Source organism: Aotus nancymaae, unplaced genomic scaffold (assembly GCF_030222135.1).
Source record: "Aotus nancymaae isolate 86718 unplaced genomic scaffold, 86718_ANA_hifiasm-v0.15.2.pri h1tg000059l, whole genome shotgun sequence".
Taxonomy (NCBI): Eukaryota; Metazoa; Chordata; class Mammalia; order Primates; family Aotidae; genus Aotus; species Aotus nancymaae.
The window spans coordinates 54,110,442-54,138,438 of record NW_026988473.1 but is presented as its reverse complement, the minus strand read 5'-3'; the positions used below and the strand labels follow the sequence as shown (position 1 = coordinate 54,138,438).

General features: G+C 39.1%; 1 protein-coding gene across 6 annotated transcripts; it reads right to left on the bottom strand.

The window, feature by feature from the left end:
• Nucleotides 1–1,535: 1,535 nt before the first annotated feature.
• Nucleotides 1,536–27,627, bottom strand: LOC105720336 (peptidyl-prolyl cis-trans isomerase A-like). 6 transcript variants are annotated; one of them, XM_012456799.3, is made up of 9 exons: nt 27,542–27,601; nt 24,331–24,403; nt 16,300–16,780; nt 15,612–15,707; nt 14,732–14,962; nt 5,283–5,305; nt 2,947–3,047; nt 2,616–2,642; nt 1,536–2,535 (listed from the first exon to the last, which is right to left on the bottom strand). In XM_012456799.3, exons 3-9 carry the CDS (start codon nt 16,717–16,719, stop codon nt 2,009–2,011), a joined length of 1,425 nt encoding a protein of 474 aa, XP_012312222.2. In that variant the 5' UTR covers nt 16,720–16,780; nt 24,331–24,403; nt 27,542–27,601; the 3' UTR covers nt 1,536–2,008. The 6 variants fall into 6 exon arrangements, with proteins under 6 accessions (XP_012312222.2, XP_012312223.2, XP_064221304.1 ...); XM_012456800.2 differs by lacking the exon at nt 24,331–24,403 and having other exon boundaries at nt 27,542–27,627; XM_064365234.1 differs by lacking the exons at nt 24,331–24,403; nt 27,542–27,601 and adding an exon at nt 20,282–20,302.
• Nucleotides 27,628–27,997: the final 370 nt, after the last annotated feature.

Genomic DNA, 27,997 nt, shown 5'->3' with positions numbered 1-27,997 from the left:
TATGTCATTTCTTTGTGATGAGAATTTTCAAAATTTTCTCTTCTAGCTACTTCAAAATATATGCAATATGTTCTCATTAACTCTACTTACCCTACTATGCCATAGAACATTAGAACTTATTTAAGGTGAAGTTTTTAATACAAAAATTATTTTAAGAAAATAAGCACAGACTGGGTGGGCATGGTGGCTCACGCCTCTAATCTCGGCACTTTGGGAGGCTGAGGCAGGTGGATCACCTGAAATCAGGAGTTTGAGACCACCTGACCAACAGGGTGAAACCCCGTCTCTACTAAAAATACAAAATTAGCCAGGTGTGGTGGCAGGTGCCTGTAATCCAAGCTACTTGGGAGGCTGAGGCAGGAGAACTGCTTGAACCTGGGAGGCAGAGGTTGCAGTGAGCTGAGATTGTGCCTTTGCACTCCAGCCTGGGCAACAAGAGTGAAATTCCATCAAAAAAATAAAAAAAAAGAAAGAAAAGAAAAGAAGCACAGCCATTTAAGTATGTTATTCACAGTTACACTGCTGATGGAGAGACAGGAGTCAAACTCAGATACTGTAGCTACAAAACCTCTACACTTAGAGTATACCTTTTATGATATTTTTTCTTTAACTCTTTGATGAATAAGAGTGTAAAGTGACACAGGGCTAAGGACTCATTCTTTGGTGAGCAACTACACAAGATGATATAGAAAGGCTGTTGAAAAGCTTTTCTTTGTCTTCTTAGCCAGTGTCAGAGGCAATTGGGTGGTAAATATTTGGCAGAAGTAATACCTAAATAGTGGTCTCATTTTATGAAGTATAGTTCAGTTTTCCTTGGGAGTATGGAAAATGATGAAAAAAATTGCTATCAAATGTCAATAAAATACTGGGGAGAATATGACACAAAGCAATTACTACATTTTACTGAATAAAATTTTTAAAATGGGAGAAGGGAGACAACAAGAAAAAGATGGTTCATATGAGTTCAGGTGTATGAGATGCACCTGGGTAAGAAGCGGCTGATTGTGTAAGACAGTTCAAGAGCTTGGTGAGCACAGAGTCATGGGTAATTCACATGTCATAGGACTGAAATATGGAAATACAGGATAACAAAAATGACAGTTAGAAAACTTATAGATGAGAAATCCATTGTTTGTGACATTGAAGAATGAGACAGTGCAAGCCTCATAGTCTAGGAAAACTCCAACACGATTAGGACAAATAGTCATAAAGAGGGGCACGATCAAAGGAGCAGAAGGAGTAGAGCAGGAACCATCCTGGAAATCACTATATTCAACTGCATCCTGGAAAGCACTATAGTTATCTGCATTCCGTAACCCTATAACCCAGGAGCCATTTTTAGGTTGATAATTTTCAATTCTTGGAACACTACAACTTGCAGTGCGTTTCAAGCTAACACATACCCCCAGGATCCACTCACTTTTATTGGACACGTCTACCTCCCAGTAATGTTTCCCTGATGTGATACTTGGGGAGCCCAGGACGCCACAAATATACTTGACTTTCAGAAATGGTTGATATATCTGTTTCTGATATCTCACTTGTCTCTCATCTTCAGAAATGACAGTACATGAAGGGTGACTTGGAACCAGTGTCACATGAGCTGTAAAAAAATTAACAGGTCAGGTAAGGGATAACATTATATGAGAGAAATCTTAATAAAGCCTTGAAAGAAAACTGGAAGGAACCTTGTTCAGAAGTTATAAGGAAGGGTAGGTTATGTGTGTGCTGGAAGAAGAAATATAAATCTTAAAACATGAGACCTAATAGAGAACATAAAATTCTTTTTTTTTTTTTTGTTATTTAGTCTTTATTTCATAATCATAAACTTAACTCAACTCTGCAATCCAGCTAGGCATGGAAGGGAACAAGGAAAACATGGAACCCAAAGGGAACTGCAGCGAGAGCACAGATTGTAGGATACTGCGAGCAAATGGGGTGGAGGGGTGCTCTCCTGAGCTACAGAAGGAATGGTCTGGTGGTGAAGACAAAACACAAGTCAAACTTATTAAAGTTGTCCACAGTCAGCAATGGTGATCTTTTTGCTGGTCTTGCCATACCTGCACCCAAAGCGCTCCATGGCCTCCACAACATTCATGCCTTCTTTCACCTTGCCAAAGACCACATGCTTGCCATCCAACCACTCAGTCTTGGCAGTGCAGATGAAAAACTGGGAACCGTTTGTGTTGGGTCCAGCATTTGCCATGGACAAGATACCGGGACCTGTATGCTTTAGGATGAAGTTCTCATCATCAAATTTCACCCCGTAGATGGACTTGCCGCCAGTGCCATTATGGTGTGTGAAGTCACCACCCTGACACATAAACCCTGGAATAATTCTGTGAAAGCAGGAACCCTTATAACCAAATCCTTTCTCTCCAGTGCTCAGAGCACGAAAGTTTTCTGCTGTCTTTGGAACCTTGTCTGCAAACAGCTCGAAGGAGACGCGGCCCAAGGGCTCGCCATCGACGGCAATGTCGAAGAACACAGTAGGATTGACCATGGCTGATGCTACAAGGTCCCAGGCGGCGGCGTCTGCAAAGCCAGAACATAAAATTCTTAAAAGATAAAGATAATCATACTGGATGGCTTATAATAATGTGATTTCTCCTTACCCCGGTAGCGTTGGACTTCTGTCGGCTCTGAAATGATAAAAATGCATAATATTGGATACAAGTAAAAGGAGTCAGCACTGAAATTCATTTTCTCTCCAGATTAGGGAAAGAGTAGGCATGCCCTATGGTAGGGCAGTAAACTGGTGAATGACAGGGTGAAACAGCCACCTAGCCATTTCTCATTAAATATAATCCCATCAGCAGCAGATAATATCCATCTTCCCCATCCCCTCTATCCGTATTTGGAAACCACACTCTTTTCTCCATTTAGCACCCTGACACAGTCGGGACTTGCATTCCACAACCCCGCAGTTGATCCAGCTCTCCTCACCTTTAAACACTTGTAGTGTTCCTTTCAGATCAGGAGCTTGAAATATTCTCCTTTTTTCATTAAGAAAGGTTTTTGGATTCTGCAAAGTCACTTTCTCAATCCTAAAAATTAAACAAAAAAAAAATGCCTTCCCTTCCAAATCTCTGACCTTGTGTCCCTGGAACACCCCTGACTTCCTATCATTTCAGCCCATTGATGCACTTGAACTCTCTTCTTGGGGATCCTGAGAAGACAGAGTGCAAACTCTTGACCCTGGAGCCAAACAAAATGTTCTCATTTGCCTTCCCACTTACTTTCTGTGAGAACGTGGGAAGATCTTAACCTCTCAGAAGTACGTTTTCTTTCTTCCAAAATGAAACAATTAACCTTTCCATGTCTACCTTCTTAAACTCATAGTACATTAAAAAAGAGGTGGGGGGGTGGGGATTTTAAAACAAAACAAAACTTTGGTGCCTTACAAAAGGAACCCTAATATTCAATGAGTGGAAACATCATCACTGTGTATGTGAGTTCCCAGGGAGAGGCTAGAAAGTGAGGTTGCAGAACCTGGATCCTGGGGGTTTGAGCCATATCAAGAAAGGAATCCTGTTTGGAGAGGCCTAAGACCTTCAAAGCTATTTCCAGTAGGGAGATACTCAGATAACATCTGAGGTTTCAGATTTCTGGGAAAAATCACAAACACTTGGCAAATAAGATATTATGTGTGAACCAAACTAATACTGGTCTGAATTTTATGTGGTTAGAAAGAACTTGATACCACCAGGTAGGTGTACAATTTTAGACAGAAGAATAACACCTTTTTATACTCTTCTAAATAATGCAACTGAGGTGCATCAATTCTTTGTACCGTGACCACATATTATCCAGAATGTTATTTTGAAATATTATTCCAGAAATAAACATCTGATTTTGGAAATCTAAATAGAAGTAAAGAAGGAACTGGTAGGCCGGGCGCGGTGGCTCAAGCCTGTAATCCCAGCACTTTGGGAGGCCGAGGCGGGTGGATCACGAGGTCAAGAGATCGAGACCATCCTGGTCAACATGGTGAAACCCCGTCTCTACTAATACAAAAAATTAGCTGGGCATGGTGGCGCGTGCCTGTAATCCCAGCTACTCAGGAGGCTGAGGCAGGAGAATTGCCTGAACCCAGGAGGCGGAGGTTGCGGTGAGCCGAGATCGCGCCATTGCACTCCAGCCTGGGTAACAAGAGCGAAACTCCGTCTCAAAAAAAAAGAAGGAACTAGTTTTCTTCCAAGAAGAAAATATAAATATGAGGGAATTGTCCCAGTGGACAATTATGGGTATATGGCCGAAAAGGAAGACATGGCTCTTTCAAAATAAATCAAGTATCTATTAAATACAGAAAAAGAGCTGGATGTAGGTAATAAAATGGTGATGGTGCAGGGGTCTGATACTGCAACACCTTATCTGTAATACCACTGCTGACCCATACACTGAGTCTCCACTACCCAAATTTTCTACCATAGAATCTGATCTATTTTTAAAAATTTTTAATTTTATTTTATTTGATTTTTCCAAGACAGAGTCTCACTTTGTCACCCAGACTGGAATGCTGTGGTGCAGTCTTAGTTCACTGCAACCTCTGCCTCCCCGATTCAAGCAATTCTCATGCCTCAGCCTCCCTAGTAGCTGGGATTACAGGCATGTGCCACCATGCCCCCCTAATTTTTTTTTTTTTTTTTTGTAGAGATGAGATTTTGCCAGGTTGGCCAGGCTGGTCTTGAACTCCTGACTTCAGGTGATCTGCCTGCTTCGGCCTCCCAAAGTGCTGGGATTATAGGCTTCAGCCACCACACCTGGCCAATCTATTCTTAATAGTTACAGAACATTTGACTGGGCAAGGTGGCTCACACTTGTAATCCCAGCACTTTGGGAGGCTGAGGTGGGTGGATCATGAGGTCAGGAGATAGAGACCAGCCTGGCCAACATGATGAAACCCTATCTCTACTAAAATACAAAAAATTAGCCAGGCGTGATGGCATACACTTGTAGTCCCAGCTACTGGGGAGGCTGAGGCAGGTGAATAGCTTGATTCCAAGAGGTGGAGATTGCAGTTAGCTGAGATGGTGCCACTGCACTCCATCCTGGTGACAGAACAAAACTCTGTCTCAAAAAAAAAAAAAAAAAAAAAAAACCTAACAACAACAACAAATGTACAATAGTTATCAAACATTCAAATACTGATTTATGACCAGAAATTTATGATTTAAAAAAACTAAATTTTTCTGCCTTGGGAGATGTTTTACTCTATTGAACCCATTTGAATGGCTATGAATCTCTCCTCACTTCAGAAAAAGACCACCTCCCACACATACCTTTTTATGACATCATCCACACCCTAGGAAGAAGAGAGAAAACATAAATTAAGAAAGAATAGTTTCTCCTCACTTATAAAGCTTCATTACATTTCTCCCAGTCCCTAATGTACTGAGAATGGAGATGGTGCCGGTGTGAAAGACAAAAAAAGCAAAGACTTAAGGCAATCATCTCAGAAGACTCATGTGAGGTTTTCAAGTTTTCTTAAAAGTAGAAACAGCTTTCATCCTTGTGGAAGAGGCTTCTGGTGTCTGCAGATGGGACATGTTTAGAAGGAAAAGAAGAGACTGACAATTTGTTTGTCTCCAAACGTATATGGCTCTTCATGAAATGATTTAAATAATTAGTGCTTCTTTGATTTATTAAACAGATATACAGCCTACGCAACAGAGCATGACCCCACCTCTACAAAAAATAAAACCAATTAGCCAGGCATGGTGGCATGAGCCTCTAGTCCCAGCTACTTGGGAAGCTGAGGTGGGAGAATTGCTTGAGCCCAGAAGTTTGATCAAAGCTGCACTGAGCTAGGATCATACTACAGCACATCACCCTGGGTGACAGAGTAAGACCTCATCTCTAAAACAAAACAAAACAAAAACACACACAAAAATAAACAACAAAACATATAAATAAACTTGTTCTCCAGGCCACTTTTTGAAAAATCAAAGATGAATGAATAATAGTGCTCAAGAAGCTAATGTGGCTTTTGCTGAGGGTATAAGCAAACAAGTGTATGAAACAAGTATAGGTATTTCTTTTCTTTTTTCTTTTTTTTTTTTTTTGACGGAGTCTCACTGTGTTGCCCAGGCTGGAGCGCAGTGGCATAATCTCAGCTGACTGCAACCTCTGCCTCCCGGGTTCAAGCCATTCTCCTGCCTCAGCCTCCAAGTAGCTGGGATTACAGGTGCCCACCACCTGTATAATGCCCAGCTAGCTTTTATATTTGTAGTAGAAGCAGGGTTTCACCATGTTGGTCAGGCTGGTCTTGAACTCCTGACCTCAAGTGATCCACCCATCTTGGCCTCCCAAAGTGCTGGGATTACAGGCGTGAGCCACCATGCCTGGCCTAAGTTTTTCTTAAGGTTGCTCTCTTTTCATTTTAGATGTGAACTGTAACTGACTTCATTCACTTCCTTAAATCTGACACACACGTATGTGCAGTTGATTTCCAATTCTCTAATTTTACTCAGATTTGTCACTTAAATACAGTTTAATACATTCAGTAGTGAAGGAGCAACAAGGACCAACAACTAAGAATTTTTGTTATGTAACACCAACCATACTGTCTTCTCTCTTATACCACAAATCATAATATTACTAATATCTATTCCGTTATTGCCCTAAAAACTACATTTACTCTGAACTCTAGTCTCTACCAGAACAATTCAGTCTACATTCTTAATGGGTTGAGGTCATCTATTCCTCTTTATCACCACAAATATTGTTTTATTTGTTTGAGCAGATACGTACCGATGCAATGTCTTTGGTCTCCTTTATGCCAGACATAATTTTTCCACATATATTTTTTTTTCAAGAACAAGGCTAATAGCTGGATCTACACATACAATCAAATAGTTTTGTTTTTTGTATGAGGACTTTAATGTTGTACATAACATAAACCAAATAAAACTGGATTAAGTGGTGAAAAGGATTTTGGAAAGGTTAATTACAGTTTCAGTCATAGTTGAAGTTTGAAGCTCAAACCTTGTCATCAAGATCTGGTCTATGGGCCAGGAGCAGTGACTCACACCTATGATCCCAGCACTTTGGGAGGCTAAGGTGAGCAGATCACTTGAGGTCAGGAGTTCAAGACCAGCCTGGTCAATCTGGTGAAAACCCATCTCTTCCAAAAATATGCATGCCTATAATCCCAGCTACTCAGGAGGCTGAGGCACAAGTATTGTTTGAACCCAGGAGGTGGAGGTTTCAGTGAGCCAAGATCATGCCACTGCACTTCAGCCTGGGCAACAGAGCGAAACTCCATCAGAAAACAAAAAACAAAAATGTGATCAAAGTCCTTCTCCAAATTCTACTTATTCCTCTACATTGAGTTTATTCTCTGTACATGAAGGAAATGTAAATCTCCTGATATAAGCCCCAGCAGAAAGGAGAACTTCTCTTCTGAGTTTTAACATAAAACACTTTTAGGGCTTGCATGGCATCTGTCTGTGTTGGATCAGATGCCCACCTTAAACACATTTAAATATCATGAGTCAAATGAAAATGGAAGCACAACATACCAAAACTTATGGGCTGTAGCCTAAGCAAGTCTAAGAAGGAATTTTATGGCAATAAATGCCCATATGTGTAAAAACCCAAGAGTTCATTTGTCCGCTGCTCAGATAGAACCAATGTGTCAAGACAAGAAAATTGCAATAGAGAAAGAGTTTAATTCACACATAGCCAATTGAATGGGAGGCTGGAGTTCATTATTACTCAAATCAGCCTCCTTGAAATTTGGAGGCTAAGGTGTTTCAAGGATAGTTTGACAGGCTGAGGAGCAGAGAATGGGCCGTGCTGATTGGCCAAGGGTATCATCATAGGGGTGTGGAAAATGCTCTTTGTATTCCCTGACTCTACTTTGGGGTAAGGACATGAGGCCTGTTGGTGGGTCCAGGTGGAGCCATTTATCATCAGAAATGCAAAAACCTGAAATTACATCTCAAAAAGCTAATTATAGGTTCTATAATAGTGATGTTATCTATAGGAGTAACTGAGGAGGCTGCAAATCTTGTGACCTCTGAAATAATGACTGATCTGAATTGTCTCCTTTTATCCTCCTAATTTGGTGGTCTTTCATTAGCCTTACAAAGGTGGTTTAGTTTGGGGGAAGGGCTAATATCATTTAAACTATAAACTAAATTTCTCCTCAAGTTAACTGCCTAAGGGCAGTTTGGAGGCTATAAAGGGAATATGGGTTTGTTAGATCACATCTCCTTCACTGTCATAATTTGCTTATTTTCATAATTTTTGCAAAAGTGGTTTTATATGAAAAAAGAAAAAAAAAATCCCCAATAAACAACCTAACACTACACTTCAGGGACCTAGATGAAGAAGAAACTAAGGCCAATGTTACCCAAAGGAGGGAAATAATAAAAATCAAGCAGACAAATGAAATTGACTAGAAAAACCAATGAAGAGATCAATAAAACTAAGATTTGTTTTTTGAAAAGATAAATAAAATCAACAAACCTTTAGCTAGACTAAAAATAAAAGGGAGAAGATTCAAATAAATAAAACTAGAAAGGGAAGACATTACAACTGATACACAAAAGATCATAAGAGACTATTTACTGGTAGTCTAAACTATGTATATATCTAATATATTGGTATAAAATTTTATATATCAATTTATATAAAATTTTATACCAATATATTAGATGACATAGAAGAAAGAGATAGATTCCTAGACACGTTAAACCTACCAAGGCTATATCCCAAAGAAACAGAAAATACGAGCTGACCAACAATGAGTAAGAAGAGTGGATCAGTAACAAAAAGTAATTCATCAGATAAAAGTCCAAGACACGATGACTTCATGGCTGAATTCTACAAAACATTTAAAGAAAAATAAGCCAAAATCCTTCTCAAACTCTTCTAAGAAATTGACAAAGAGGGAATATTTGTACTAATTTTATGAATACAGGATGACAAATCCACACAACAACACTAAAGAAAAAATAAATGTCAGTCAATATATCTGAAGAACATAGATGGAAAGTAAACAACCAAATACTAGTAACTCAGGTTGAACATCGCATTAAAAGAATCATTCACTATGATAAAGTGAGATTTGTTTCAGGAGCAAAGGATGGTTCAACATACATAAACGTATCTAAGTGTTAAAATACTTTAACAAGATAATGGACAAAAACCATATGGTCATCTCAATTCATGCAGAAAAGGTATTTGACAATGTTAAATGTATTTTTATGATAAACTCTTAGAAAATTGGCTATACAAGAGATTTAACACAACATAACGAAGGCCGTATGTGACAAACCCACAGCTAACATCATACTAACATCATAGCCTCATAACCTAACATAACATAAAACATAACATCAAAATGCACTCAAAAGAAGGTAAGAGCATTTCTTCTAAGCTCTGGAAAAACAGAAGAATGTCCATATTACTACTCCTATTTGACCAAGTACTGGAAGTTCTTGCCAGAACAAACACACATGTGACAGAAATAAGACACAACCAAATTGGAAAAGAAGTTAAATTGCCACAGTTTGCACTTAATGTGATTTCACAATAGAAATCTTTAAGACTACAAAAAAACCTCTTAGAACTAATAAGTTCACAGAGTTGCAGGATGTCAAATAAAGAATTTGTATGCACTAACAATTTTTTTTCATGAGAAATCAAGATAACTACCCCATATATAATAGGTATAAAATAAAATAGGAATAAATTTAACCAAGGAATTGAAAGATCTGTACATTGAACACTATAAAATATTGATGAAAAAAACTTGAAAAGACACTGATAAAATGAAAAAAAATTGTTCATGGATTGAAATATATATATATTTGTATAGAACCATATTGTCAGCAAAGAGATATTGTTTGACTTCTTTCTTTTTTTCTATTTGGATGTCTCTTATTTCTTTTGCTTACATAATTTCTTTGACTAGGACTTACAGTACTACGTTGAATAGGAGTGGTAGAGTGCATATCCTTGTCTCGATCCATTTCTCAAGGGGAATGTTTCCAGGTTTTGCCTATTCAGTATGATTTTAGCTATGAGTGTGTCATAGATGGCTCTTATTATTTTGAGGTATGTTCCTTTGATACCTGGTCTGTTTAGGATTTTTATCATGAAGGGCTGTTGGATTTTATTGAAAGTATTTCTGCACCTATTGAAATAATAATATGGCTTTTGCTTTTAATTCTATTTATGTTGTGGATCACACTTACTGATTTGTGTATGTCAGACCAGCCTTGCATGCCAGGAAAAAGTCTATTTAACTTTTGCTGCACTGTTTGTTTGAGTTTGCTTGTATTTTGTGAAGGACTATTTCATTTATGTTCATCAGAGTATTGGCTTGAGATTTTTCTCTTTCACTGTGCCTCTGCTGGGTTTTGGTATTGGATTGATGCTGGCTCCATAGAATTAGTTAGAGAGGAGACCCTACTCTTCTATTTTTTGAAATACTTTCAGTAATATTGGTAATTTTTTTTAAATATGTGGTAGAATTCAGCTGTGAATCCATTTGGTCCATGGCTTTTTTTGGTACATAGGTTTGTTATTATTGATTCAGTTTTGGAAATTGATATTGGTTTGTTCGGGGTTCAATTTCCTCCTGATTCAGTCTTGGAAAATTTTGTGTTTCTGGGAGTTTATCCATTTTCCTTAAATTTTCTAACTTGTTTTCACAGGATTGTCAGTAATAGCCTCTGAGTATCTTTTTTGCAGGCTAAGATGTAATGTCATCTTTGTCATTTTTGATTGCACTTACATGAATATTATTTTTTCTTTCTTTATTAATCTAGCTAGAAGTCTATCGATCTTATTTATTCTTTTGAAGAACCAGCTGTTAACTTCATTAACCTTTTGTATGGGTTTTTGTGTCTCAATTTCATTCAGTTCTTCTCCAATTTTAGTTATTTATTTTCTGCTGCTAGCTTAGAGGAATAGTTTTTTCTTTTCTTTCTCATTCTTCTAGGTGGAAAGTTAGATTATTAATTTTAAATCTTCCTAACTTTTTAATGAAAGTGCTTCATGCTATAGTTTCCTCTTCATTGTTTTAGCTGTATGCTAGAGATTTTCATAAGTTTTGTTCTTATTTTTATTGTTTTCAAATATTATATTTGATTCCTGCCTTAGTTTTAATGTTCACTCAGGAGTTATTAAGGAACAAGTTGTTTAACTTCTATGCATTTGTGTAGTTTTGAGAGGTCTTCTTGATATTAATTTCTATTTTTTATTGCATGGTGGTTCGTGAGTACACTTGGTTATGATTTCAGTTTTTTTTTTTTTTGAGACGGAGTTTCGCTCTTGTTACCCAGGCTGGAGTGCAATGGCACGATCTTGGCTCACCGCAACCTCTGCCTCCTGGATTCAGGCAATTCTCCTGCCTCAGCCTCCTGAGTAGCTGGGATTACAGGTGTGAGCCACTGCGCCTGGCGATTTCAGTTTTTTTTTAATATATTGCGACTTCCTTTATGACCAAATATGTGGTAGATCATAGACTATGTTCTGGTCCAGAAAAATGTATTTCCTGTGGTTGTTTGGTGAAGTAGTCTACAGATGTCAATTAGATCCAATTGGTCAATCATCATGTTTAAGTCCAGAGTTTCTTTGTTAGTTTTCTGCCTTGATGATCTGTCTAACGCTTTTAGTTAAATGTTATGTCTCCCGGTATTATTATGAAGTCATCTAAGTTGTTTCTCAGGTCAGGAAGAGCTTGTTTTGTGAATCTGGATGCTCTCACCCATGGTGCATATATATTTAAGATGATTAAGTCTTCTTGTTGAATTATACCCTTTATCATGTTTTCTCTTTTTTGTTCTTAATTGTCATTGGTTTAAAGTATGTTTTATTGATGTAAGAATAGCTACTCCTGCTCCTTTTTGTTTTCTATTTCCATTAAGTCTTTCTCCAACCCCTTACTTTGAGCCTGTGGGTGTCATTACATGTGAGATGGGTCTCTTGAAGACAGCAGACAGTTGAGTCTTGTCTTTTTATTCCTTTTGCCACTTCATGTCTTTTAAGTAGGGCATTGAGTTCATTTACATTCTGGGTTAGTATTGCAATGTGACATTATGCTGTTAGTTGGCTACTAGGTAGACTTGATTGTGTAGTTGTTTTATATTGTCTGTATGGTATGTGCTTTAGTGGGTTTCTGTGGTATCAGTTGTTGTTCTTTCTATTCCATGTTCAGCACTCCCTTTAGGACCTCTTATAAGCCTGCTCTAAGGCTGCTGCAATGATGAATTGTAATATGGTTGTAGTCTAGTTGTGATATTCTTAAATGTACATGCTACCCAAAGTAATCTATAGATTCTATACAATTCTTATTAAAATTCTGACATTTCTTACAAAAATAGATGAAACAACCCTCAAGTTTGTGTGGGGCCAGAAAAGACCTTAAATCACCAGAAAAATCCTGAATAAAAAGAGCAATGCTGGAAGCAACATACTACCTGACTTCAAAATATATTACAAAGCTACAGTTATCCAAACAGTATAGTGCTAGCATTAGAAACAGACACATAGATCGATGGAATGGTACAGTAAGCTAGAAAACAAATCATGCCTTTAGGGTCAACTAGTTTTTGACAGTGATATCAACACTCATTGAGGAAAGGACAGTCTCTTTAATACATTGTGTTGGAACAATTGGATAGCCATATGCAGGAGACTAAAATTATATTCTATCTTATACTTTAAGTTGATACAAAAATCATCTCAAAGTTGCTTAAATACTTAAATATAAGCCTTGAAACAGTAAAACTACTAGAAGAAGACATAGGGGAAAAGCTGCAAACGTTATTCAGGCCAATGATTGTTTTAGCTATAAACCCAAAAATCCAGGCAACAAAACTGAAAATAGACAAAAGGGATTATATCATACTGAAATTTTCTGCACTAAAAGGAAATAATCAACAAAATGAAAAGGTAGCCTGTGGGTCAGAGGAAAATATTTGCAAACCATATATTTGATGAGAGTTAATATTCATTATATACAAAGAACTTATATAGCTCAAAAGCAGATAAACAAATATCCCAAGCAAAAAATGTGCAACAAGACTGAATAGAAATTTCTCAAAGAAGACATACAAATGGCCAACAGGTATATAAAAAAATGCAGAATATCCCTAATCATAAAAGAAATGTAAATTAAAACCACAATGAGATATGACCTCACATTGTTTAGAATGACTATTATAAAAAAGACAAAAGAACATATGTTGGAGAGGATGTGAAAAATAGTGATCCCTTGCACACAGCAGGCAGGAATGAAAATTATTTTAGCCCCTGTGAAAAATAGTATAGAGGCTCCTCAAAAAATTAAAAATAGAACTACTATATGATTCAGCAGTCCTATGACTGAATATATATCCAAAAGATATGAAATAAACATTTCCAAGAGATATCTACACATCTGTGTAAATTGCAGCATTATTCACAATAGCCAAGAAATGGAATCAGCTTGTAGCCATCAAAAGTTGAATGTGAGTATATATATATACACACACACAGTATATATGTGCTATATGTATATACATATGTATATACACACACATACACACATATGTATACACGATGCAATAGTATTCTGCCTTAAAAAAGAGAGTAATTCTGTTATCATAAAACACAGATAAACCTGGAGGACTTTTAGTAAAACAAATCAGGAACAGAAAAACAAATACTGTATAATATCACTTAGTATGTAGATGTGAAAAATTAGCGAATGTAAGAGGAGTTTCCAGGAGCTGGGGAGCAGGGAGAGTTGAGGCAGATATTAGTAAAAGGATACCAACTTCAGAATAAAAACAAGACTATCTTCAAGAAATCCATTGCACAATGTGGCAATTATAGTTAACAATGTATTGTATTCTTGAAAATTGGGGAGAGAGTAGATTTTAAATGTCCTATTTTACAAGAAAATGATAAGCATGTGAGGTAATTCATGTGATAATTGGCTCCATTTAGCCATTCCACAATATATATATATTAAAAAACTGCATGCTTTATATAATGAATACTTACAACTTTTATTTATCAATTTAAATAAAGACAACAAAAGAAAAAAATGACAAAAACTAGGGTGGTTATAAATAATTCTTAGGACCAACTTTGGACTTACAAATTTGACCATTTAGATGAAATGGACAAATTCCTATAGAGATATACATTACCAAGAACATATTCAAAAAATGTAAAAAATCTAAATAAATCCAATACATGTAAAAAAAATTTATACCTTTTCAAAATGAACAGCAGACTACAATGGTTTTGCTAGTGAATTCTATTGTGTATACAAAGAAGAAATAATAGCAGTTATTTAATTTTTTTTCAGAAAATAAAAAAAGAGGAAAAAGTTCTCAATTCATTCCATGAAGGGAAAAAATAAAAACGGCATCTTGTATTTTGACGTGCATTTGTTTGCCTGTGGCTAAGCTGAGCAATGAAAAGCTGCATTGATAAGTGCATGACACTAGAATACAGAGAACAGGAACCTACCAAACATCACTAGAGCTAATTGATCATCTCTACTATGCAAAATTTTTGTACTGCTCTGGATAAATTAATAAAAATTGGGTTGTCTCTTGTTACTTCTACATTCAATTATTCCTGTAACTTCAGCAATTGATTCAAAAAAGCAGTCCTGCAGGGAATGTTGTTAATATTAGAAAGAGCACAGTAACACAGAAAAGGAAATAGCCTTCACTTTTCCTTAATCTCAATGCTCAGGCTTCTTTCCACTTCTTACCTGTAACAGCTCCATCACTGACCCCTGCAGGCGATGCTCCAGATCTGAGATGAGCACTCTCACGGACTGGGTCTGCAGCACCATGTCATTTTCAGACTGTACAAGTCTTTTCAGAATGTTTTTCTCCTCCTTCTCCAGGTTTTGCAACTCTTTGCTCTCCTCACAGTCCAGGATGTCTCTCCGTTTTTTAAACTCTGCCATGATGTTGGTTTTGTCATTTTGTATTTGAATCTTCAGAGATGAGAAGGGAGAAAGAGGCACTTAGTTTACCAGGCAGAGGCTGACAGCCAGAAAAATAACTGTTTCTTTTGGGGAGTTCTCACAAGGAGGGGACATAGAAGCAGGAGAGTAGGTCTTAGGAAAGTTGATTTTTCCTATTTTTTCTTTTCCTTCATGACATTTTAAAACAATGATCTTGAATGGGTATACTGAGGTTCATCCTGAGTCAAAATGGGTTACCTGGATGTAGCTTAGCTTTTACACAGCTATCCAGGACACTCAAGCCTGCCTGTATTGCTTCTCAGCTCAAACTCAAACTCCCTGCCAAAAGTTGAACACTGAGGACAGAACTATGAGCCACTGCCAAATGTTGTCCCCAAGTAGAGTCACGGACTCAAAAAGTAGCACAAAAATGGAATGCAGGATTCACTAGCCATCTTCACCAGAGAGAACCTTCATGTAAATAGCTCCCTACAGATATCTGTGTTCCTTGTGACAAATTCACTCCCTAGCCACCACACTCCATCAGGGAAAGGATAAAGAGGATGAATCAGATGACTTCTGGACTAAACAAGCGTCAGGGAATAAAGAGGAAGAAAGCTCCTTCCCATGGTCCTGCCCAGATTTCTGGCAAACTCCCTCAGGAACCATGTCATGTTACCTTCCAGGAAGCTTGCTCTTCTCTGACGTCAGCTTCCAACTTTTCAGCATCCTGCTGCTTCTGCCTCATCATCTCCAGAGCTACCTGGAGCTTTTCCTGTGAGAAAAGAATCACATCATAGTTAAGCTATGCACTTTCCCAGCACCTGGATAGAGTATAAACATGAAAGAAATCAGGTTGATCTCAGAAGAAACAAATTTACAGAAACGGTGAGAAAGGCAATGAGAATCCATGACTTGGAAGAAAACTTACATTGGTGAATGTGCTCCTTACATCTCAGGCAATAGACCTCCCCATCTTGTCATCATGAGTAAACTGATTCTTTTTGTCCTAGAAGGAAAAACTGATCCTGCAGCAAGGGAAGAACTTATATCTCATCCCACTCCAGCTACTCTCCTGCTGAAAGGGGTAATAAGAGCTTTTCTTGGGCACTAACTCTCTACCCATCTAACCCAAGGCACAAAATATTTGTTCCTGGCCAGGAATATATACTCTTGGATTATTCTCTTGTAATTGGGTGGAATGCAAAAAAACTGTCCTTCAAGCCTCAGAAGTTAAGCATAGGATGAAAAAAAATAATCCTAGGCCTCAGGCCTATGATGACAAGGCAATTAAAGTCAAATGCAAAGTGAACATTTTCCACCAGATCCATTTTCTGCCCTCTCCTCCCTCCATCCCAGTCTCTTACTCGGTATGTCTGTGCAACCTCCTCCACAAGGAATGTCTGGTGCCCACGGTGTTCTTGAGACCGCTCACAAAGCCAGCAAATGACATTTCCATCCTGCTGACAGAAGAGTACAAGTTTCTCTCCATGGTGTGCACAGTGATCAACCTTCTGCCCCTCCTCTGGGCTCAGCGTGACCTCCCTGAGCCTCTCCACTATGTTGGCCAAATGCCGATTAGGCCGCAGGTTCTCAGATGAGTAACTGATCCGGCACAAAGGGCAGCTTCTCTCTCCTTGGTGTGGCATAGACTTATTGTGATTTGCAGTGATGCATGCTTGGCAGAAGCTATGGCCACAGTCCAGGCTCAGGGGTTCTGTGAGGAGTTCCAGGCAGATGGGGCAGGTCACCTCCTCCTTTATATTGACCAGGATTCTGGAAGCCATAGTAGCAGTTCCACTACTCTTGCCTGTCCTGGCTGCTGAGGCTCCTCTTGCTCACAGATCCCTGCATGATTGGGAAGGTTAAAATGTGACTAAGTAAGAAATAGACTAAATAGAAAGGATATTGATTGTGTACAATTAGAAAATGGGCAAAATGAAAATATTTAAGGACAAAAAAAAGGAGAGAAATAAGAAAAGGTGTCTGGTTACCTGGTAATAGGGCTTTTAATAATTGCCTTAAATACTTTACTCTCAGTTCATGTCATATGACAAATTCTGTTCTTATCTGTGCATTGGTTATCATTTTTCTTTACTTTCAATGAATAAAAAACAAACTGAGGTCTTTTCTACCAGGATCTTTGTGTGACCCATAATCTCTCCTGACTTTTCTTTTCCATGCCAAAACACATCCTCAATATTAAAATCACCAAACCACCTATGCCTCAGGGCGTTCACATTTGCTCTTCTCTCAGCATAAAATGTTTCCCGGATGTTAGTATGATTTTATTAAATTCTCTCCTTACATGTTATATGATCAAAAATACCTGCTCTGACCACCTTATGTGCAGTATAACAAATCTCACCAGTCATCGTGCATTTGCAATGATTGCCCTTATTATCAGCACTGAGTGAATGACAGTGTTTCATCAAATGTATAAATAGACATAAGAAGTGATTTACAAAAATTATTTATCTTCAATATGGTGATCTGAGATGACCCCGTATTCAGGGTCCTCTTTCAGTGGCCTTTTTGCTACACTGTTGGTTAATCAATGAAAAACGAAGATAATGGCATAGATCCAATTAATACTCAGAGCAATTGGGGTGTGGAAGTAGAGAAATCCAGTACAGCTGGGAAGTTATGGGGAGTCTCAGCCTGAAAGTTTGCCAAGGACATTAATTGGAGTCTAAAGGTATATACACACACAGACATGGTGTAGAGGGTGATGACTGAGAAATACTCAGTGGATCACACATGTCAGAGACTTGAAAAATAGAAACATAGATGAAATGGATACCAGTCTTGAGAGAGAGGTCTCAAAATATTAGATAAGATCATTTTGTTCCCAGACCAAACCGAGGATTGGGCTGCTTATTGTCGCAGCCCAATAACGAGATGCAGATGAACTGGGAAAGAAGGGAGTTTATTAAGAAGGCCCGGAAAATATGGCCAGACAAGCTCAAAATTACAGTTTTCCAGAGCTTATATACCTTCTAAGCTATATGTCTACATATAGGTGTGCATTCATCTAAAAACATAGGTTATTAACTTCTAATCTATAACTCAGGTCTGAGTTTCAAAGACCTTCCTTTGGAGCCTCAGTAAATTTACTTAATCTAGGTGGGTCCAGGTGCTGGGGTGATTACCCTTATCTTGCCTCTCCTGCTAAGTCATGAAAGTTTGAGGGGTTCCTTCAGACCCCCAATAAGCTTATTTGTGGAGGCCTGGGGAGTTCCTTCAGACCCCCAATAAAACTTGTTTAATCCTAAATGGATCCTGTTAAGAATTCCTTCGTTACCTTGTCATACTTCAAGGCGCAGGAAAGGCCTGGGTAAAACTCTCGGTGGGCTTTTGTTACATTCCAGCCTTTGTATAAAGGCACTGGCTCTATCAGCTTTTAATATTTAACTTAACCAGTCAGGTGTGGTGGCTCACGCTTGTAACTCCAGCACTTTGGGAGTCCGAGGTGGGTGGATCACTTGAGGTTGGGAGTTCAAGGCCAGCCTGGCCAACATGGTGAAATTCTGTCTCTACCAAAATGCAAAAATTAGCTTGGCTTGGTTGTGGGTGCCTGTAATACCAACTACTTTGGAGGCTGAGGCAGGAAAATTGCCTCAACCTGGGAGGTGGAGGTTGCAGTGAGCTGAGATTGCACCACTACACTCCATCCTGGGTGACAGAGCAAGACTCTGTCTCAAAAAAAAAAAAAAGTAACTTAATCACTCAGTGCTGAAACAGTTGTTATGGAGGCCTGTGTTAGTGAAACCTGGCCTGCCACAATTTGGCAAATTATTATTGAAGATTGATTATATGATAGCAATGGGACAAAAATCAAGACAAAGATCAACGTGGTGTTTAATCTACTATAAACTTGGCATTCACCTGAAAAATTATGTTAAACTAAATGATCAGCCATATGTATACAAAAAATAGCAGATGTGATGAATACCACTAGAGAGAGGTAAGTGTTCTTGGGAAGTCAAACAATGAAGGGAACCAAAGTTAATCCAAGAATTACAAATTGAAAGCATAAAGGTTTAACTGAAGAGTGAAGAATATGAGAGAACATAGGATGAGAATCACAGCCAAATGTATTAGGTGGAAGAAATTACATAAATAAATAACTTGTTCATGGAAGATGCAACATCTAAGTTTTAAGTTGCTAGCTGCCTATGGTGCACAGATCTATTATGGTGCTAATTGTGCAAGACCTGTTAGACTTTTAGTATTACAGGGACCAAAAAATGTGACACATCCCAAATGACATAACATTTGGCAACTCTTTCTTAAGAGCTAGGAAAAAATTTTTTATTAGTGCCAACTGTCCATTAAAGTTATCAATATCAGCCAGGTATGGTGGCTCATGCCTGTAATCCCAGCACTTTGGAAGGCCGAGGTGCGCGGATCATGAGGTCAAGAGATCGAGACAAGCCTGGCCAACATGGTGAAACCCCGTCTCTACTAAAAAATACAAAAATTAGCTGGGTGTGGCAGCGTGCGCCTGTAGTCCCAGCTACTTGGGAGGCTGAGGCAGGAGAATTGCTTGAACCCGGGAGTTGGAGATTGCAGTGAGCCACCATTGCGCCACTGCACTCCAGCTTGGTGCCTGGCGACAGAACAAGACTCCATCTCAGAAAACAAAACAAAACAAAACAAAACAAAACAAAACAAAACAAAAGTTATCAATATCGATCAGCAGAAGAAATTGAGGACATGCCTTTGCGCATGGGTTGCGAAAGGTCAGACAGATCTAGTATGCAAGTGAGAATATCAGGATATAGGAGAGAGCTGATGACAGCTTGCAGGACAAGATGATGGAGGAAATGGAGAGCAAATGAGAGTGAGAGATGAATTAAGATAAAAGGAACAGTATTGGGAACCAGACTATGTGTATGGGAACAAAAGGCTAGTATCAGACTTGAGCTCTTTTCTCCTGTAAAGATGATACGGGCTTACCCTTCTCGTATCCTTTTCTTCTGGGAAATTTATTGGGTTACAACAGAGTGCAATGTCAGCTGTCTTGCTAGCGTACATGAGGCTGTTATTGATAGTAAATACATTCTGATATATAAAGCACATTTGGACTAGGAAGATGGCATATAGATCTTAAATTCCAGTTGGTAAGAACAGACCTCATTTTCCACCACAAAACCAGATATGTTTCTTTTAGGTCTCTGAGAACTGTTCCCATGAACTTTCACAAGATAATGAGTCCTTTGGGGCACTAGGCTTATCTAACCTACAGCATTTCACACACATCCAGCCAGTCTCATTTCTTAAAAAACTCAGATGATGGAGATAATGCCTCCTGTACTACCCTAGGGACTCTCACTGAGAACTCACCTGAGGAAGCTGTGCCACATGGTTCTCCTGTCCTGCATCCTCTGGCTGAACTACATGAGCCTGGCTAGTTTAGGGCTGTTATCTCCCATACGTGAAAAGGCAAACCGGAGTGGAAACTGCTGCTGGTGTTCAGTCAGGGAAGTATCACAGAGTGGTGGCTCAGAGTTGTTGACTGACAGACCTGGTTTCAGTAAGGACCCTGTGGCCTCAGTCTATGTTCCACAGCTATAAGGAATTCCAGGTAAATGGAGTTGTAAGGCTAAAAACAAGGAAAGAGAAGACCTTAATAGATACTGATGTGTTGCTGACTGTCAAAGTTTGACGGTAAAAGAAAGATCTCCACTATGAGACAGCTGATGAGTCTCTCCCTTGCTCTAAAAAAGGAAGGAAAATGTTATAAAGGCTGTATGGAGATAAATTCAGACCTATGGAAACTGTCCACTTCTCCCATAATCTACGAAGGCCATAAAGAACAAGGCTGAATGAAAGTGGGGTGCAGGCGCAATCCATCCCATGGTATGGATACTGAAAATGGGCGAAGGGTTTATAGTGTTATGCTGCAGTGGCTTTGGCCTGTATCAGGCTCTGATAAATGGCAAGATCAGAGGTTTGCATCATACAATAATGTCTAGCCTTGTTTATGACTCAAGTTGTAATCCAAATCTGAGAGTGAGGACTCCATTTGTTTTATTCCATTAAAAATTACACCAGCACTGAGATGCATAAGAGCCTATGGGGGGGCGGGGAATGGAGATAGCCATTTGTCATGAGGCTGTAAAATTTATGTTTAATGTGAGATTACAAGGAGCCAGTGTGAAAACAACTGATGCCATAACAGACACAGAAAGAGGTATGTGCAGAGGAGCCAGAGTTTCCGCACATGGGGCTAACCCCACCACTACCTAAGCAGTGACCCAAAGGCTGCACAGCAGTCAGGGAGGTTGAGATGGGAACACAATTATTATCTGCCTGGTGTCTCTCAGGTCAGCTACCTGCCATAGATGTCAGGTGATTGTACCTTACACGTGAGCCTTCTCCTGACATCTGGGATAATGAGAATGCAAACACAACATGTCCTAGAGGTGACAGCTAAAGGCAAGCAACAAAAACATTACAAGACAATAACCAGTTTTTGTAAAATCCAAGCAATATGCATATAGACAGAATTTTCTTCTCCTGTAACTGGGGTAAAACTGTTCCCCTAAGCATAATATAGCTGCAAATTACTGATGTTATATGGAAAGGCATCACTTTTCATACATAGGTGGGAAAAATAAAATTGTACTGAGATTCATTTGTTAAGCAATATCATCTAGTAGTGTTATAGGAAATATTAAGAAATTATTTTAGGCAGATAGAGAGGAAAAGGGGCCCTTGGGAAGTTTTTGTTTTAAGGTAGCTCCAGAAACATTTCTTGTCTACCAGGAAAGCCCCAGCTCTTAGAGCCAGGCCAGCAAGATTTAATACACAAATGCTAGACATTAGAAACTGGGCCCGTCCAAACATGGTGATTCCTGTTGTCTTCTCCCTTGCCCGTACATGTGCCTGGCAACATGACCGCCCCCACATATGCCGACATGTGTAAAACATCATGGCGCTCTACATTTGCATACTGAAAGGCTAGGGTGGGAGGGCCAGTTTTCCATGGGCCATGTGAATAACATACCTGGTCACTCCCTGAGCCCTATGCAAATCAGACACCACCTCCTCTAGCCTCCTCATATAAGCAGCTGTTTTGCACATGAGGTTTTTGCTTTGTTCAAATCCCCCTCCCTCTGTCTCTGTATGCTGGAGCTGTTTTCGTCTTCCTTCCTTCTTTCTTGCCCATTAAACTGTTAATTCTTTAAAACCACTCCACATGTGTCCATGTCATTAACCCTATCAGTCAAGACCAAGAACCCTAGTGTTCCTCCAGTCACGAGAGCTTTATCATTTTGGTGCATGGGCCAGGAATCCAAGGTACAGCCTTCATTGGAGTGGTAAGTATGGGAGGAAGCTTAAAATCTGTTCTATTAGTCTAAGGCACTCTTGGCCTCTATATTAAAATGAAACCAAATAAATCAGTGGGCATCTGTCAGCCTGGTACATACGCTTAGCATTGGTTGCCATACTGAAAACTCAGATGTGAGGCTTGCTGAGGGGAACATGGAGAACCCCGCAATACCCATGGGTACTGGAAATGTTGGCCATTTTGAACTCGCTTCTTTTCATGGGGGGATCTCGCCATCATGCGAGGCTGGGAAAAGTTCTGAGGTAACTGAGAATTTCTGGCCAGGGCACACCCTGGCATGATTCAAAGGCCCCTGGACCACACACAGCCTCCGACGGCGCACTCTAAGTGTTGGCAGAGAATCCTCAACTATTCTGTTGCAGAACTCTTCTTCCTTCTCTATCTGCAACCTCTTACTCTTTCTGTGTGTGAAATGTGCAGGGATTTTTACAGCCTAGGAAAGTAATCCTGCTAGGCAAGATCAGGAAAATGCCTCTAGGAATAGAGTTTTCCCTTTCTCCTATGGTGGGTTTGCTTACTACCACATCGCTGGCAAGCACATAATGTTTCTAAGCCAACAGTGTCACTTACTAAAAATAAAAATCCTCTACATGAGGCACACCTTTTTCCTCTTTTTCCACCATAACACAGCAACTTCCTTTTACACTGCTGGAAATCAAGCTGTAGGCCTCTTCTGGGAACGGGAAGTTTCTGCATTTAACAGTTCGGAGTAAGATGTCTTCTGCAGCCAGATTTTAGTCCAGATATTGTCCCATCAGTAGGAAAATGGCTATTCATTTCTATTTTCTTTTAAGGCACATATTCTGTCTCAGATTAAGACAGTACTAAATTAGTAAGGGAATTTTAAGTTTGGAAGTTAAGCAGAACTTATTTTTTTAAGGGTAAGTGCTTTAGCATGGACTGTAATAGTAAGCAATCTAGCACATTGACTCTGTTAAAGGATCCTTGCCCAAAGGCGACAGTCTCTCCAGAGATCTGTTTTTTAGGGAGCCAGGCAAATTACACAGGTTCTAGCAAGTCAAAGGGAAATCACACAAGGTGGATAAACTAAGGCTGCGTGGATAAGCATGGTTAGCCCCATCACTTCGTTCATCTGGTTCCATGGCTTGGAGGACCACACCTATAACCATGGAGGGCACATTTAACATAGTGCTGGGGTCCAGAAACCTGGGAAGAGAAGCATTCGAAGGATGCTCCCTGTCCTCTCCTCCACTCTGGGTCATACAGAAAGGAAGGAGACTAAGAGGATGCTTCCATTCTTGTTTCTTTTTCTAAATGGGTGATAAGTTATCTTCAGCTTGCACCCTTCTGGAGTGCACTCTGAAACACTGAAACTTCCTTAACCTCAGAACTTTAAAGAAAGCAACTCATTTTCTTTCCACAAGGGTGTGGTGTTTTTACAAAACCTTTTCAAGTATTGTAAAATCAATGCACCTTTTTTAGAAATCATATCGAGCAGGCCCAGGGAAAATAGTTCCCCCAAATTAAAAAAGTCATTTTCAGGGAAACCATCTCAAAATCCCTCTTACGTGGGGCCTCTTCAAGTTCCTTTCTCGTTGCAGGACTTTAGGCAAGTGAAGCAAGATATAGGCCGATTTTCTGATGACCCTGATAGGTATTTAGAAGCTTTGCAAAATTTAACTCAGGTATTTGACCTCTCATGGAGGAATGTTATGCTGCTCCTAAGCCAAACCCTAACTATAGCTAAAACAGGCAGCTCTACAAAAAGAAAAGAATTTTGGAGATGAGCAACATGTCTCATAGTAGGCCAGAAGGGAAAGGAGGGCATAGGGAAAGCAAATCAAGAGGGAAAATACTATTGGCAATAGGAAGAAATACAGTATCTCTTGACAACCCTAATTGTAACTCCTTTGTATGGTGTATTTCCTTCTTTCACAGTTTAAAATGGCCTTTTTAATAATGTTATTCCAAATTTGGAAAAGTTAGTTTTCCAACTTTAAAATGCTTGGCTTAGAGTTGAGCTAAGGGGAAGGAACTCAGAGCCTGATATGCCAGCAAAAGGGTAAAAATTTCTTACCAGTCAGGTCTTTGGCTTCTCTCTCCCCGTGCAAACCAGTAAAAGGGATAATAAGAATTGTTGTTTATATTCTCTGTAAAGTTATAATTAATGAAAAAGAATTAGTAAGGTTGGTCCTAAGCTGTAGGCCATCTGATGTGCTTTGCATGTCTTTCTGTATGGTTCTGTCAAAGAAAGGGTATCTTACGATAGGATCAGGCCCAGGACCTCATAAGCCTGTTGTTCGAGCCAGCCCAACAAAATGGTCAGTAACAAACTTGGCTACAGGCCTCCATCTTGTTTCACGTGCTCAGGAACGTGACCTGTAACCACGTGGCAATACTTTGTTTTAGTCTCCACCAGTTTACAATGATGGCTGTCTTCTTGTGCTAAGTCAGTTCCTGGGTGAGGGCCACAAAATCAGATAGGCCAGTTTTTCAATCTTCAGCTTACAGCCTTCTGGAATGGTGCCAGCTGATCCATCAAGGGCAGGGTTTACAAAATATCTTAAGCAATGATCTTGAGAGCAGATTAGGAAGGGTCAAAATCTTGTAGCTTCCAGCTGCATGACTCCTAAGCCATGGTTTCTAATCTTATGGCTAGTTTCTTGGTCTGGTCCCCAGGCAAGAAGGAAGCACATCTTAAGAAGGGGCTGTTATCATATTTGTTTTAGAGTATGAACTGTAAACCAGGCTTCTCCCAAAGTTGGTTTGGCCTATGCTCAAAGGATGGGCAAGGACAGCTTGGGGGCTGGAGAGAAAATGGAGTTGTTTGGATTGGATCTCTTCCACTGTCTCATTCACAATTTTGCAATGACAGTTTCAAAAGCTGTCCATCACCCCTTTGAAAATACCTTGTACATCTATAGTTCATTCACAGCCTAACTAAGGTTTGTTGCTTTCACCTGTGAGGTTATTTTCTATAAAGTTCAAAAGCCGAAAATCTTAACTGCTTGGCATGACTGAAGTCAAGTAACAAGAGATTTAAAAGGATTTTCTTAAAGAGCTCTCAGCCTAATTATAAGTGGATATTCAAGTTATAGGTATATTTAAAAGGGCTTTTCCTCTTCTTGGATCTTGTTTTTCTGGAAAAATTTCTTTTTCTTCTCAGTTGACTGAATTATTTTTCTCCTTTTTTTTGTGTGTGTATTTTTTTTTTTTTTTTTTGGTCTTACCACTCTTAATGCATACACGAGAGGCCCTAAAATAACTTCTGGTAGCATGGGACTGCTTGGGAAAAAACAGAGCAGCACCACAGACCCCCTTTTGGGAAAAAAAAAATCTCTGTTTTCCTCATGAAACCCCCAAATTTAAAAGCAGATAGTTCCCTCAAAATCAAAGGCTGTGTTTTGTTATGCATTGTGTTATCTACCATTTTAAGTTTTGGGGATATCAAATTGCTTCACATTATGAGAAAGCTTTGGTGTGTTAACAACTAGGTAGGAAATACACTGTAAGGGATGCCTAACAGTAGTTATGAATCAGAGAAGCATGCTCTTGGCCACCTAAAAAATATGGAAACATCCCCACCCCCCACTAAGAAATAAGACTCCCATAGTGGGGTGGGCTGATTACAAAATAAGCCAATTGGCTTTGTGTTGCCTTGTAATGAAACACACAGTAAAAGCAGAACACTGTCTTCTCCCATAGTATCTGCCTCCTTTTGGGGACCCAAAATCCAGTATAAAGTGGCACTCTTAATTTTAGGAACCTGACTTTGCCTTCAGCTGTGCCTGCTTATTGGGCCCTAAATATGCATGCTACCTGGTCCTGTTCCTCCAAGGGCTCCATCCTAAAGGCAGTAATCCAATTAAAAAACTAGCAAATAAAAAAATCTTACAAGTGCTGAATCTTCTGTCTGTGTTCCTATATATGTGTTGTGTACAATGTCTATAAAAAGAGCTCTATGATTAATTGGCTTAAGGAAAATTAAGCACACACGTCAAATATTGTTTAGTTCATGTAACTTTAAGAAATAAAAACTGTCTTAAGGATTATTGGTAAAATGCAAGTGCTATCAAAATGCAAACAGGTGGTCTAAATCATACAACTTAGATACTAGGTTTGCTAAATGTTCCAAGGTTATATACTGCCTGCTTTATAAATAGGTAAGTCCTAGGACACATGGAGCTAGATGCTGAAAAGTCAGACTTTATTTGCACTTCTGTCTGGGTCCTAGGAAACACACCTGGTACCTAATTAAAATCGCTTACTAACTAGGTTTCTTAACGAAAAATAAAAGTTGCTAAAAGTTAACAGTGCAACATGCATTTGAGATCACTAAACAGTTTTACATGCCAGGCATATAAAAAAGTAAAATATGTTTTTTAGTGAAAGATTATAAGAAAGCATAGAAATGTAAATTTTGCCCTGGGATGTGGGATATTAAATTTGATAAGATAGAGCTAGAAATTTAAGCAAGTTATAGAAAGATTGTAAAAAATAATCTTGCAAAAAAATGTGTAAACATTAACTAAACTCAAAACGGTATTATATAGTCTTTTCATAAATTGAGGACTGAAATAAAAGCACAGCAGGGAGTTCTGAAGAGACTAATCTGCCCATTAGTGAAAGGGTTATAAAAGGTTTGTAAAGATTTCACCTCATGCTCAAATTGGTTAATATTAGATGAAATGATCTATAGGATTTTATTTAAACAAATTGGGGCTAACTTTAATAAATCAATGCAAGGGTACAATTTGGCCTTTTGAGTCATTTGGTAAAAAAATTAATTTATGTCAATTTTATAACATCAAGTGTTTTAAACTTCTAACATTTAACAGATGTGCCAAAATCAAACTTCAATCTTCAAAATTGTCTTTTCTAATGCCTGGCTTTTTGGATGGTTCAGAGGGCCCCTGAAACATTCACAAAAGAAATAAACAGGATTACTTAATAAGAGAGTCAGCCCAGAAAAATAACCAGCCTTCCAGGAAACAAAGCCTTTCACTTTAAAGCTCTCCCTTCTTTCAAAGCTGCCCACTTGCCAGGCAGCTCTGTTCCCATTAGTCAACCCTGGCAGCAGGAAATCTGTGAACTGTGTCTTTTCCCCACCCCAGAACAGCTTTTAGGTAAGTTAAACTCACTAAAGCAAATTCAGTTTTGTCTGAAAGACTTCCTACTTTTGCCCTCCACAGACCACTCAATACACCTTCAGACACCAGTACAGAAGTAGTGATTCTGGGGAGAAGAGTGAAGGCAGGCCAGGGAAGATAGGGTTAGGATTCACTCACCAATCCAGGGGCCTGATCTGCTCAAAGGAGTCTTTCTAAGAGGAGCTGCAGGAAATTCTTGCTCACATCCTGGGCAGGAAAGTGAAAGATAAAATATTGGGCCAATGGCATTTTGCCACGTAGAGCCTGGTGACTCCCACCCTCTGAATGAGTCAGCCTGCTGTGTAGCTGTGCCATTCACAGGAGGAGCCATGGAAAATAGAGGCATCCCCACTCTATCTCCCTTTTCTCTTGAGTCTCAGGATCTTGTTATCATGCCACTTCTTTTTGACATAGTTTCAGATTAACCCAACCAAATATTACAAATTAGAAAAGGTGCCCTTTACCGAAATTCTTCCAATGTGCTCCGCTTGTTCCTGATCTCACGTCTGGGTTCTGCTTCTGGGTGACAGATATGCCCAAAGAGAAGGAAGAGCAAGGTTAATGATTTTTAGAGAACTGCAGTAGGTTTCTGGT